This window comes from Cryptomeria japonica, chromosome 10 (genome assembly GCF_030272615.1).
Source record: "Cryptomeria japonica chromosome 10, Sugi_1.0, whole genome shotgun sequence".
Lineage (NCBI taxonomy): Eukaryota > Viridiplantae > Streptophyta > Pinopsida > Cupressales > Cupressaceae > Cryptomeria > Cryptomeria japonica.
Genome location: NC_081414.1, coordinates 298,773,430 through 298,786,290, shown reverse-complemented (window position 1 = coordinate 298,786,290; position 12,861 = coordinate 298,773,430). Strand labels below are relative to the sequence as shown.

Below are 12,861 nucleotides of genomic sequence, written 5' to 3'. Positions count from 1 at the left end.
TATGTCGCATAACATGAAGAACACCACCGAACCAATAAAATCTTCAATAATGTGCACAAAGATCAATGTGGACCAACAGCACAAATAGAACACAATTAAGAAACATCCATAAGTGCATTCCATCTGCAATAATCGCACCAATACCACTTAGCAAAATCTTCATTGATCAACACACTGATACTCAAGAACACTCAACGACAACTTAGAAAGATAACTTGGGAAGAACCAAATCACGAACCATCTGAATTGAGGACACACAAGAACATCCCAAACACTCTCCCAAATCTGCAAGTCAAAATATAATCATTCTGGAGCAATATGGATCAAATACCACAACTCTGCAACACTAAACACTGAAAAACCAATCCACATACCGGACCTCATAACTTGATCAGATCACCACATAGCATCATGAAACTCATACTGAATCAACTAGAAATACTAATATCTGAAACCTCAAATCCTTGCCAGCAAATCTGCAACATACTAACTAAACCAACTCTCTACAACAATAGAGCATAGGATTACAGGAATATGTTGACATCAATGACAACATCACATTCCAGCAACAGAAATATCCAACATTTTTTAGGTCCTTGGTGTTCTAACTAATATGTTTAGTAATTGTTGTTGCCTAACAATCTGGTTCTTTGTCATAAGTGGTCTGGGAAATGCTTTGTATTATTCCACAATGATGTTTTTGGTATTGCAGCTTGGAGGACGTATTTACAATGTATATGATTTATCTTAATTCAATTATCAGATGGTGGTGTAGTTTGCAATTAATGATATTGTGTTCCCCATTTGACTGGCATTCCAAAACGGAGAGTTTAGTATCAGTTATGGTGTGCTAGTATGATCTTTAAGTACAAAGAAGTGAAGGAAGGATTTGAGGATGTTGTTGAATATTCACAGAACATCTTGGTATGCTTTGTATGATGTCAGATGGTCTATTTGGTAGTGCACTATTATTGGAACTAATGTTTCAAGGTGACTATTTTGGTTCAGTCGACTAGTGTTGTCCCTTGGCCTACAATGAATCCTTGGATGTCTCTACTTGCTTAGAAATTTGTGTTACATTCATTCTGGGTCCTACCTTGATAGGTGGGGATCTGCATTGGACTTGTTCATATGGAAGATATGTTCTGGGTCAAGTTGTGGCATGTTGCTTGGCGTACCTACACATTACCTTTTTCCCAACCTTAGGAGGAAAAATGATAGCACGTGAATTGTTCCTACATACTTAGAATGAAGTGATATGATGTTGTAGGTCCTCTCCTTCTCCCCGATTGGATCGCTTTCACCACAATTATGTTTTAGTGGCTAACTTGATAGCATCTATTCTTGTCCTCTATATTGGTTGACCTAATTGATGTTTGTGATGAAGAAGATGGTATATATAGAAGATCAAATTGATGTTGAAGTGTGAGTGAGTATGTGAGTGTCGATCAAAGTGTGTGTTGTGCCTACATGGTTATATTAGTTGCTAAAATTAGTTTTACAAAGTCAGTATATGGTGATTGTTGTGGAGTTGATTGCTTGAGATAGATATTCAAGGACAACTTCATGTTTGGAGATTTCTAGAGGCACTATTATTGAAGGCCTACTTATTGATTCATATATTCATTATATCATGCTCTGGATAAATGATCTTTAGATTGAAATCTTTGTATCTTTCCTTAGGGTTGTGTCCTCTACCCTACAAGTCCTTCAAAGAGTAGTGTACTTCCTTGGCAATGAGCCTAAAACCACATTGTAAATTTTTCATATATTTTGAGTTGACTTTCACCATGGTTTTTACTTGTTTGTATTTCCACATGAATCTGGTGTTCTCTTATGCATGGTATTTCATTGTTGTTCCTTTCATTGCTGCTAATAAGAATAAGGTTAAAGAGTTTATGAATTAAGTAATAAAAAATTTCAATCTTAAGGTGCATTCAACAATACCACTTTAAGTATTCATTTTTGAGTATCTCTAAAAATTCATACAATTAATTCTTGTCCTCATCTATGATGATTTTTCCTATTGGATTCCAAAAGAAATAGATTCTCTCTTGCATCTTTAGTATCCTTATCGAGCACATGAAGCTTAGTCTTCATTGTGACCAAAATTTTCTAATTTAAAGATGTTTTTTATTTATCTTTTTATTTCTAAAATTGTCTTTCCTTGTAGATTTTCTTCTTTTCTTGGTTCTCTCATTCTTTATTATTTCGTTTTTTTTGTTGTCTTGTTTTACTTTCTTGTTGTTTCACTATTACTTCTCTTTTTCTTTTATCTCTAGGTACTCAAATATCAAAATAATCACTACATATTATCTCCTCAAATCTCTTTACACAATTTTTTCTCATTCTCACTCATTGTAGCCTTATCAAGGATTTAATGCTTATTTATTCTTTCAATACCCTTCTTGACTTATTTGTCACAAGGGATACCACATAGTGTGAGGAGTTCATATTTTCAAGGTGCCTTTTCTTGAAATGAGATACAACTTTTGGTAATTTGTCTTTAGTGAATAAAAAATTATTAAATAATCTAGGGTTATCCCATCCTTCATTTTTTAAAATTGTATCCATGGCTAACTTATTGCGCATTTCCTTTATACCCTCTTTCTCCACATTCCATTCTTGAAATTTTTAAAACCTTCATCATTCTTTTCCTTTTTAGGACATATACTTGTATATTTTTTGAATCTTCTTCACTTAACTTTAAAACTCTCTTCTTCTTTTTCTGGAAATTGATGTTAATAAAACTTCAATATTTTCATTAATTTTGACCTTAAAGTTAGATACATCTAATTCAAAATATGGATTCCTAATTTCAAAATTTTAATTTGTAGAGCATCTTTACTACTATATTGAAGTTAAAAATTTAATTTATAAAGCCCAATTTCTTTTACTACTGGTGCTACTAGATCAACTTATGGATCGATTGAATAAACCGTATCGACCTCTAGATTTGGATCTATAGGTTTTGTATATTTCTAATGAACTAGATATCAATATGCTTCCATTGTCCTTGCCTTCATTAAGCACAAATTCTTCTATGCTTTAAAACCATAAATTTAATTTGTGAAGTCCTACTACTCCTAGCTTTGGACTCAACACTTTAATTTATGAAGCACCATTTCCTCTACACTTTTATCTTATTTTCTAATATATTCAATTTTTCCTTTCCTCTTTTAATATGGATAGTTATTTACTCATTTTTTATGTTATAGTGTGGCATATTAATTATTTGTCCCTTTGTTGGTAATTTATTGTCACTTCCACTAGCAAACCTCCTAGAATGCTCTTGTAAGGCTTCTACCTCAATCTTTATCCTTCTAAAATATATATTTAATATATTTATTATGTCTATTTAAACATTATTTGTTCTTTCATGTGCATCTCAAAAGCTCTTACAATCTCTTCAAAAAAATTATCAACCTATTGTTGTTTCCCTTTTTCTACAAGTAGATTTAATTTAGAATTACATTAATTCTTTTATGCGTCCCTAATAGCTTAATTTAGAATCACCTTTATCATTTGCATATCATCAAGATCCGTACATATTCAATTTATCATCTCTAGGTGTCTAGTCACTCTTGCAAGTTAAGTCCTAGTGTGTGTTACTGAACTTCTCAATTACTACCATTACTATTACCAATACTCCTTTGGTAACATCTTGTACAACACAAAATCTATATACATTTTTATTTATGCAATTCCTCCCCAACACTAAAAACTATTATCTTGATAGTAGATCCAAATGTTAAACAATAAAATATAGGCCCAAGGTTTGCACTATTTATGTTAGAGAATTAATTGTAGTGTGATTCAATAAGAAGGAAACCAAAGTAGTGTGATAGGTAACATATGCATAATATAATGGATCAAATAATCTTAGACATTAATTGATACCATAATATATCTACTTATTTTTCATAAAATATTTATATAATATGTATTATTTATTGCAAGCTCATTTACTTTGGTAGTATCTATATGTCTCATCTTTTCATTCTCTCCTGTCTTATTTTTCTTTCATTTCATTGTGGTTAGTTTGGATTCTCTTATAGCATTCTCTTAGTGTAAAAACATATCCTTTTTGTCTTTTTTGTCTTCCCATCCTTCAAAAGGGATAACATGTTCCTGATTTCTACCATAATAGTCTTCCAATAACTTTTATTTTGTTTCTAGCTCCTAACTTACCAACAACCTCGTTTACTGATGTAGAATATTTTCTTTGCAAATCATCTAAAAGTAATGATGTAACTACCTCATCAATTTTTAGCGTAGGGGAAATATGCTTAAGTTCCATTACTAAGTGGTCCCATGATTATGGTATAGAACATAACAAAGTTATGTGGTGATCCACCTCCATCTTAACTCCAATGGAGTACAACTAAATAACAACCATATATATTGAAAGCATTTAGATATGAAGCCATAGAACCATAGTACAACTTATTTCTTAGGAAAAAAATTATTACCAAGGATTTAGCCAAATAAGTCTAATCCAACTTCTTCTATAGAGCTACAATAGTGGCTTTTTCATGTAAATTCAACAATATAGAGTTTAACAAACATAACCTAATGATTCCCTTCATTTTTCTCATTTTTATTACTCTTTTTGTGACATAATAGCAAGTTTAGATCTAGATATTGCAACTTATAGATATCTACACATGAATATATGGTCTCCATCTCGGGCTTCTAAAGCTCAAATTTTATTATTGAGGACTTCTCCATTTCTATCCTTGGTGTGCTTTCCATTTTTCTTTAATAATACATTCTATGCAAGTTCCCACTCAATCTAAGATTAATGTTAAAATACTATCCATAACACTTAGAATTTAGGGTGATGAGACTCTAATACCAAATGAAAGGAAGCAAGAGTGTATTAAATATTCCTAGTCTAATCTTTGAAGAGAGTTATTTGCAAAATAAATTCAATATTTCTAGTTACAAGGAAAACACACGATAAAAATTATACTATAACATGGGTTTACATAGGGAAAACCCTTTTGGGAGAAAAACACCATATTCTAAAGCATGAACCAATTTTATTATCAACAAAAAAGGTTACAATTAGAATCACATAGTGAAATACCCTTACATGAGTATCATCAACAAGTGATTTGGAATAATTTTGGTAGTCTAAGAGAACCTACAAAACTCTATGTATAACCTCAATCTCAAACACTAAATAAATAGGAGAAGCAATACATGAAAAATCAAATAAAAATTGAGAAATCATGAGGTAAAACCACCAAGATATTGTGCACGGATGTGATAAGATGGTCGACATCTTATACGTCATAGATGCTCTAATATTTATAATGTGGGAGGCCCAACATTCATTTTGATAGGGGAAGCAAATTGAGCCCATTCTTTTAAATTGTAGATCTGGAAGAGATATATTTCATTATCACTAAGAAGCTAGTGATGACTCATCAAAAACTCTAAAGGCCGAAAATGACCTCCATAGCCTAGAAATTGAATTTTTTTTTGTTCTATAACCTAACATTTATATATTTTTTTGTTCTATAACCTAACATTTATATTTTTTGTCTTTTAACATTAGCATGTAAAGTTGAGCCAACTTTTCTAACAATTTATTATGTTTAATATATTTTGTAGTTATATTGAGAGGAGAGGTTTTAAAATTAGCCATCTACCATCAAATTTGATTAGGCTTATTATATGTTAAAAGTATATATATATATATATATATATATATGAACTAGTTTTTTTCTTTTAGTCTACATACCTTATTTTACTTCAATGCACAAGTCATAGATTAAATGTGTTTATTTTTAATTTAACATATTGGTTCATTCTTTATTTTGATTTAATCTAGTTTAACGTTTTTGTAGGGACTTATAGAAGAGGAAAAATTAAATTCTTTCAACATGCCTTATTATGATGCATTCGAAGATGAATTGAGAAGTGAAGTGGATAAAGAAGGCTCCTTCAATGTTGTGGGACTTAAAGTCAACATCAATTATGATGATTTGGAGGAGTTTGATGATAAGGACAAAGGGATAATTATTTCTAAACAAACAAGAGCACTTTTAGAGAATTTAATTTCATATCATTTTGGAGAAGGGGTTGTGGATGCTTTGTTCAATAGATATTCTAAAGTCATTGCAGCAAACATCATACAAATCGATGAGCTTTTGAAAGAGTCAACAAGCATTATTTTAGCACTTGAACGAGCTATCTCCACTTAATGTATGTCAACAACAACAATGTAAAGTTTCTAATACTATCTAATTGAACAAAAGTAAACTAAAGAAAAGTTACCAATGAATCTTTATATTTATAAAATAAATAGATTTTAAGTGTGTCCTTAAATACCCTTGTTTGATGAGTAAAAGAAATTAGGAAAAAATTAGGAAAGTTTTCTTTTGAGAAATATTTTAGTTGTTCTTATAGGTTATGAAAACCTCATATCTCTCTTAGTTTAAATTTTTGGTGTGGGAAGGTGTTGGTTAACAGATTTGCCCCTTTCTTTAAATTACAATGTTTGCTTTCTTTGAAGAATAATATAATTCTTATACACCCCTTTATGAAGGAAAACAAATAAACCAACAGTTGGATGAACTGATTACAAATCCATCCTCTACATTAGAGGGTAGCTCCTCGTGAGGTTTGCAATGAATTTTTAATGCAGAAAAACTTTGAAATGAATACACTTTTAACAAGAAAGCATGAAAAGGCTTCAACATTCATTCATCAACACAAAGGAATGCTTTCAAAACAAAATTGAGAGAATATTTTGAAGATCTATTCCTAATAAGAGCTCTCATACCCCTATTTCCACAAATGTTCATTTCATAAATTCAAAGCAAAGAAAATGCATAGTAGTATGAACATTGATCGATTCTCTCTCATGTCTCACAGAACAAGTGAGGTCAGCACAACTCAATCCACAATGAATTTACTTGTAAATAATGGTAACAATGGATTCAAAAAACATAGAAATAACTGATAACAAAATGATATTATGCACATTAGCAAATTTCTCAACAGAGGTTGCCAATTCCTCAAACGCACGGATTTAAAGACTACACACCATAACATTTCATTGATAAACCAGTCATTCCAGTTTTAAGAAATTCACAGAAAACATATTTTTGTTTGTTCCTTCCAAAAATCACAATTTTTCAGACCTTCACATAAACTTACTTCCTAACTTAAATAGCCTCCAGGCTCATAGTTTGTTACATAATAACTAAAAATTCACTTTTTCCATAGGTTAAAAAAATTGTTTGCTTAAAACAAAAGAAACTAAAACAACAGCCATAGATAGGTTGACAGCTCATCCCCTAGTTGATAAAGATTCCACCGTGGCAGAGCAAGCCGCTGGTGTATCCTATTTTGCCATAGAACTACGCATGCCACGCCACTCTAAATGTGCCACCGAGAAGTTCAGGATGACTTGGAAATAGGGGAGTCCAATATGCTGAATTCATTGCTTCTAGACCTCCTTGTCCATATTTACTTGTCACACCTTTGCTTGTGCGCTTCCAGATGATCAGAACAAATCGTGAGCATTGACTCAATCTTGGCCACCTTTGAAAAATCATCTGTAGTCAAGGATTTGTCCTCCTGATGAACTGTATCCTTTCGATTGTCTGAGAATCATCTTTCATAAGTTGGATGTCAATGCATTTAAGATCTTTTTGCATTGTATCGATTAAATATGTCAATCCTTTTAGCAATCTTGTAGATTCCTCGTGGCCCTGTTTGATAATTGAATTTCGTCACTCTACATTCTTCTTCAACACATATAGTACGTTGCCATCCAAACTATCCACAGGTTTCTTAGCCAAGAACTTCATCACACCAAATTTTTGGACATCATTCATTTGCACAAGTACTGCCACCCACTTAGTCCTTTCTTTCTCCCAGACAACAACTTCTAATTCCAATTCTTTACTTACAGTCACAACATCTTTGTATACTTTTACCAAACTGACAATATAGTTTGAGCCTTGTTGTATTATGAGATCAAGCCATTTATTGAACATCTCCGCCACCATTTTGTTCCTCCGAACTTGATCTAACATCTTTTGGTTCGTTGGAGACTTGGGGTTGAAGGATACTGCCACTTGTGACAAGGGTTGGCGACTTGGATGGTGTATAGCATTTATATATTTAGCCATTTGAGTGATGATTTACTTCAACTCTTTTTTATCTTTTTCGTCCTTCCATTAACTAGAAATCATCCTCTTTGTGGAGGATTCCAAGTTTTTGACATCAACCACTCGTGAAGCAACCCCCAAATCAACTTTCTCCACGATGAAGTCATCTTCAGTGACCTTGTCCGAGTCTCTGTCTGGGATAGGTTTAGCTATCTCAGCTGTCCATTGACCTGTTGCCTCATCTACCTCAAGCATTGTCTGTGTTTTGAGTCTTTTCGGCTTGGACACTTTTCCGAGACACTTGCTGACCATATCTTCCATAGGGATTGTAATTGGTACCACACTGCATTTCTTCCCAACAACAACCTCTAACCATCGCTGAGTGTTTGCAGGTTCTTTGGATGGAGGAGTTGTTTGAGTACTTGGTGAATTAACAATAATAAGAGTGTTCATTGGATTCAATTCACCCTCTATTTCTTTACCTATGCCCACCTCTTGTACTGCAGGTTCACTCAAATCATGTTGATCCATTATTACTCCAAATTCTTCACTTGGATCCAGGTCTACAACGATCTGGCTCAATGTTGGCTCTTTGCTCTTTTTCTTGCTCCTTGACCGAGTTACTCAGGCTATTGTAGAACCTAGCGGTGACCTTTTTGATCTTCTGGGTTGGATTTTTTCAACAATTGACTTTGAACCACCTGCAACATCAACAATTTCATTAGTGGAGGAAATAGGAAGTTGAGTCACAACATGTGAATCAACTCTTAGTTCATGGGAGGACATGAGCAATTCTTTCTTAAATTTCTTGTCTCTCAACCACTTCTCAGTTCTCCTTACAACATTAAAAGTTCTATCTTGAATATTATCATCTTCCTTTTTGTTCCAGTCAATCTTAGGGATTGGCTTTCCTTGAAATTCCTTGTTGAATTCAGGATCCAGAACATCTTCCCTTGTTTCCTCCTGTACTCTGGATATATTGATAGGAAGCTTCATGGTGATTATCTGTTGCAGAGTAAATCTTGACCACAGTCTCCTCCTTACTTCATATTCATCACTACAATTCTCCCAGTAATCTTCCTACTGGGGTTCATGACAGAAGTGATCATCTACATTTAGGTTTTCCATGGCATATCCTCTGCTCTCAAACCTACGTCTAGCAACATAGGGCTGCAGGTTCATCTTCTTGTAGTGTCCTAAAATTGTGACACTTGCAATTTCGACTGCATTTGGGTCTTCACGATGGCGACGCAACACTGAACCTGAATGGAGACCCCGAAACTTGTTCATGACATCAAAAACTGCATTTTTCCAGCACCCTGCCTGATTCTCCTTGCACCCTGCTGTCCCGGGAGGTGGGACCAAAGCGCCCAGCGCCCTGGTCCTTCAGGACTAGGGCGCCCAGCGCCCTGGTCCCCCAGGACCATGGCGCCCAGCGCCCTGGTCCCTGGCCCTATTTTGGGCCCGGTCTCCTATGGGACTTCGGGCCTTTTTTTGTTTGCAATTTGGAAAATAACATTTCTTGGTCGGCCTAAGGTCGGGAAAATCAGTCTTTTAACCCTAATTGGCAAGTATAAAAACTACATTTCCTCTCCCATTTGGGGAAGGAGGACATATGTGTACAAGATGTGGAAACGATACTCAAAACATTCAAGCATTCAAGCATTCAAGCATTCAAGCATTCAAGCATTCCTTCAAGCAATTGATCATTCTAAGTCTCCATTCAAGGCTAGGTGTTGCATTCAAGACAATGATTCAACCATTGAAGAGGAGATCACATGCTACAACATACAACATACAACAAACAACAACATCTATACCTTCGCATATAAGGATACAAACATCCTTACAACAAGGTACTAGTACTTGTTTTACATTACAGTCATTTACATTTACAGCATTTCTCATTTCTTGGTTAATTCCAAAACCGGGGTTTGACCTAAGGGCAAACCCCTAATCCCTAACCCCCCAATCGTCTTCACTTTTCTGTGTGTAGGTTGCAGGTACGCGGCTGAAATTGAAGATCTGGAATCCTTGTGCAGAGACGAACAGATCCCCCTTCGTTTCGCGGATTTTTCGGAGGACCGTGTGCACGCCGGGCGCCATCGTCCCGTCAACTTTTGCTCAAATTTGTAGGACAGTGCCGTCTCGACATTTTACTGCTAATTCCAGGTCCGCAGCTTCATCCTATATCCCTAACTCAGTTTATAAGCGAATCTTTCTCACTTTCTATGCATTCCTAGCTTAATCATTCTATCTACATTCTTTACAAAAGAGGGTATCCTTGCTATCACAACCCTTGAAACTCATATAGAATCCAATCTTGCATTGCATGGGATTGGATCTTGTGGGTTTCAACCCCTCTTTTGAATGTAAAGTCTCTCCTAAGTGAAAACCATCAACCCTAGTGACTCTCCCTTCTCTCTCCTTGGAGTTGGGGAGGGGAGAACGACTAGGGTTCGATTTTTCCGCTTTACATTTTGGTGAACCCGACGTGAACATCATTTCTGATTATTCATAGTTAGATCTAAAAATTGGATTCCTTGATTACATTTCCATGTTTGATCTTTTGCAAAATTTTAGAGGTTAATTGCATAAAAACCCTAAATTTTCTTTTTAAGTAATTGAGCTTGTGAAATGTTTAATTGTTAATGCTTGTTTCAGATCTGCCCTTCTATTACAAATTATCAATTCATATTTGTGCTTTAATTTTGAAAATTAAGTGGTTAAGTGTCAAAACCCTAATTTTTGAAACCCTCTTGATTCAACCTTTGTCCGACAATTTCACTGATCAAAACATCTCCAAATCGACTGTAACTTTGGATTCCGCAATAAAATCACAATATCTTTCATCCCTGAAAATTTGGAAAAAAGTTGCGAGGATCGTGTGCACTCCGAGCGTCATCGTCCCCGACATTTTTTCCGAAATTTCGGGAGCTAGATCTTACTGTATTTTTCTGCTAAAATCCAGAATTTTGGCTGATTTTATCAATTTTAACACTTTCAAAATTACGGTCAAAGTTGGTCTAGCGATTGCTTGGATTGAGGCTTCTAATCATTCAAAAAATTGTTGAAATTGAAATTTGTGTCAAAATTGTGTTTCTTATAGTCCTAAATCTGAAAAGTGTGTTATCATTCATTCGAAATTTCAGTGATTTATTCAAATTTTTGCAATTTGTGACTTTTGAAATTAAGTGCTTAATTACAACAACTTTGATTTCCACTTTCAAAATTGAATTTTGCGTGAAATTGAGTCAACTTTCAAATTTCAAAACTTGCATTGCTTTTGGTATTCCCTCTAAAATCATAAAATTCAAAATTTCAATTTCCCTCTCTTTTTCAAAATTCAAATTTTGCATTTTTTCGACAATCTTGGTAGGGTTCAATTTTGAGATTGTAACTTTAATTTGGCCTATCTACAGATCGTAAAATCACTCAATTTTTTCAGGTTAGCTGTAAAATCATCATAACTTTCATCCCTGCAAATTTCGAAAAAAGTTGCGAGGACCGTGTGCACCCCGAGCGCCACGGTCTCGGACATTTTTTCCGAAATTTTGGGAGATTGTCCTGATTGTATTTAACAGCTTAAATCTAGAAGATTGGCTGGTTTTACTAAAATTTGCTACCTCTAAAATTCAAAATCTTCTCTCTTTCTTTAGTGCATGAGTTTTACAACAATAAGTCCTACTTACACTATTCCCGTTAGACGAAGCCTTAGAATTAAGTCTTTCCAAGGTTTAATTACTGAGGAGATGGAACCTAATTTGAATGGCCTTTTTAATGAGGACATGGGTAATTCCTCTAATCCTCTTAATGATGAAGAAGCTCTCCATGAGGTTTCTGTAGAACAACTTTCAAAATTGGATAACCAATTTGATGATTTTCGACAATGGATGTCTCAAGAATACCCTGATAGTCAAGCTCTTCCTTTAATTGAGGGTCTAAAACGTATGCTTCAAAGTGATAAGAATGGAATTGATATTTTGCGTGGTATTGCACACATTGTGGATTCAAATGTGATGCCTATGAAGAGTTGTGCTGAAACTTTGGGTTATACACAACCTCCTACTCAAGACAATCATTCTATTCCTTTGATGACTTCTATTGCTAGTATACCTACTTTTACATCAAACATAATGACTACTTCAATACAAGACATTCCTCCTATGATAACTAGTCATGGGGGCAATCCCTCTTCTTCAATTAACCCTCTTCCTTCATTCAATCCGACTTCTTCATTCATTCCTTCAATGAGTGTTCCTATTATATCACCACAAATGAACATGACGCAAGGGGGCAATTCATTTAACCATTCCATTCCTCCTTGTAGTGTTCCTCCTGTCCAATCATCTCCTATGACTAACTATCATAGTGTCCCACCACCTTACTCTCTACCTTCTTTCAATAACATAACACCTCCATCACAATCTAACACATCTAATATGAACTCTTCGACTGAAGCGACCATTAACAATCTTGCACAAACTGTCTCTTCTTTACAGCAACAAATTGCCTCTATGAATCAATCTAAGTTTAGTGTGCCCACATTTGATGTTGTGAGCCCACTTTCTCTTGACATTGTTCGAGCTATTCCCCCTAAACATGTTGAAATTCCGCACTTGGAACTTTATAATGGTAAGGGTGATCCTCTAACACATGTTAAGACCTTTCAAACAATATGTACTGATTTTGCTTATGACCAAAGGTTGCTTGCAAAACTGTTTACTAG

The 12,861-nt window shown here is 34.5% G+C and overlaps 1 protein-coding gene across 2 annotated transcripts in view; it reads left to right on the top strand.

Moving 5' to 3' along the window:
• The window catches only part of LOC131040905 (probable methyltransferase TCM_000168), a 54,399-nt gene that overhangs the window by 21,606 nt on the left and 19,932 nt on the right, over positions 1 to 12,861 (top strand). The window contains exon 4 of one of the 2 annotated variants that reach the window (XM_057973862.2): positions 5,859 to 6,339. The exons of the other annotated variant lie outside the window; for it this stretch is intronic. Coding sequence (XP_057829845.2) covers positions 5,859 to 6,215 — 357 coding nt within the window. The 3' untranslated portion in view covers positions 6,216 to 6,339. Of the gene's footprint in view, positions 1 to 5,858; positions 6,340 to 12,861 lie in introns of those variants that run through there. 2 annotated transcript variants of the gene reach the window in all.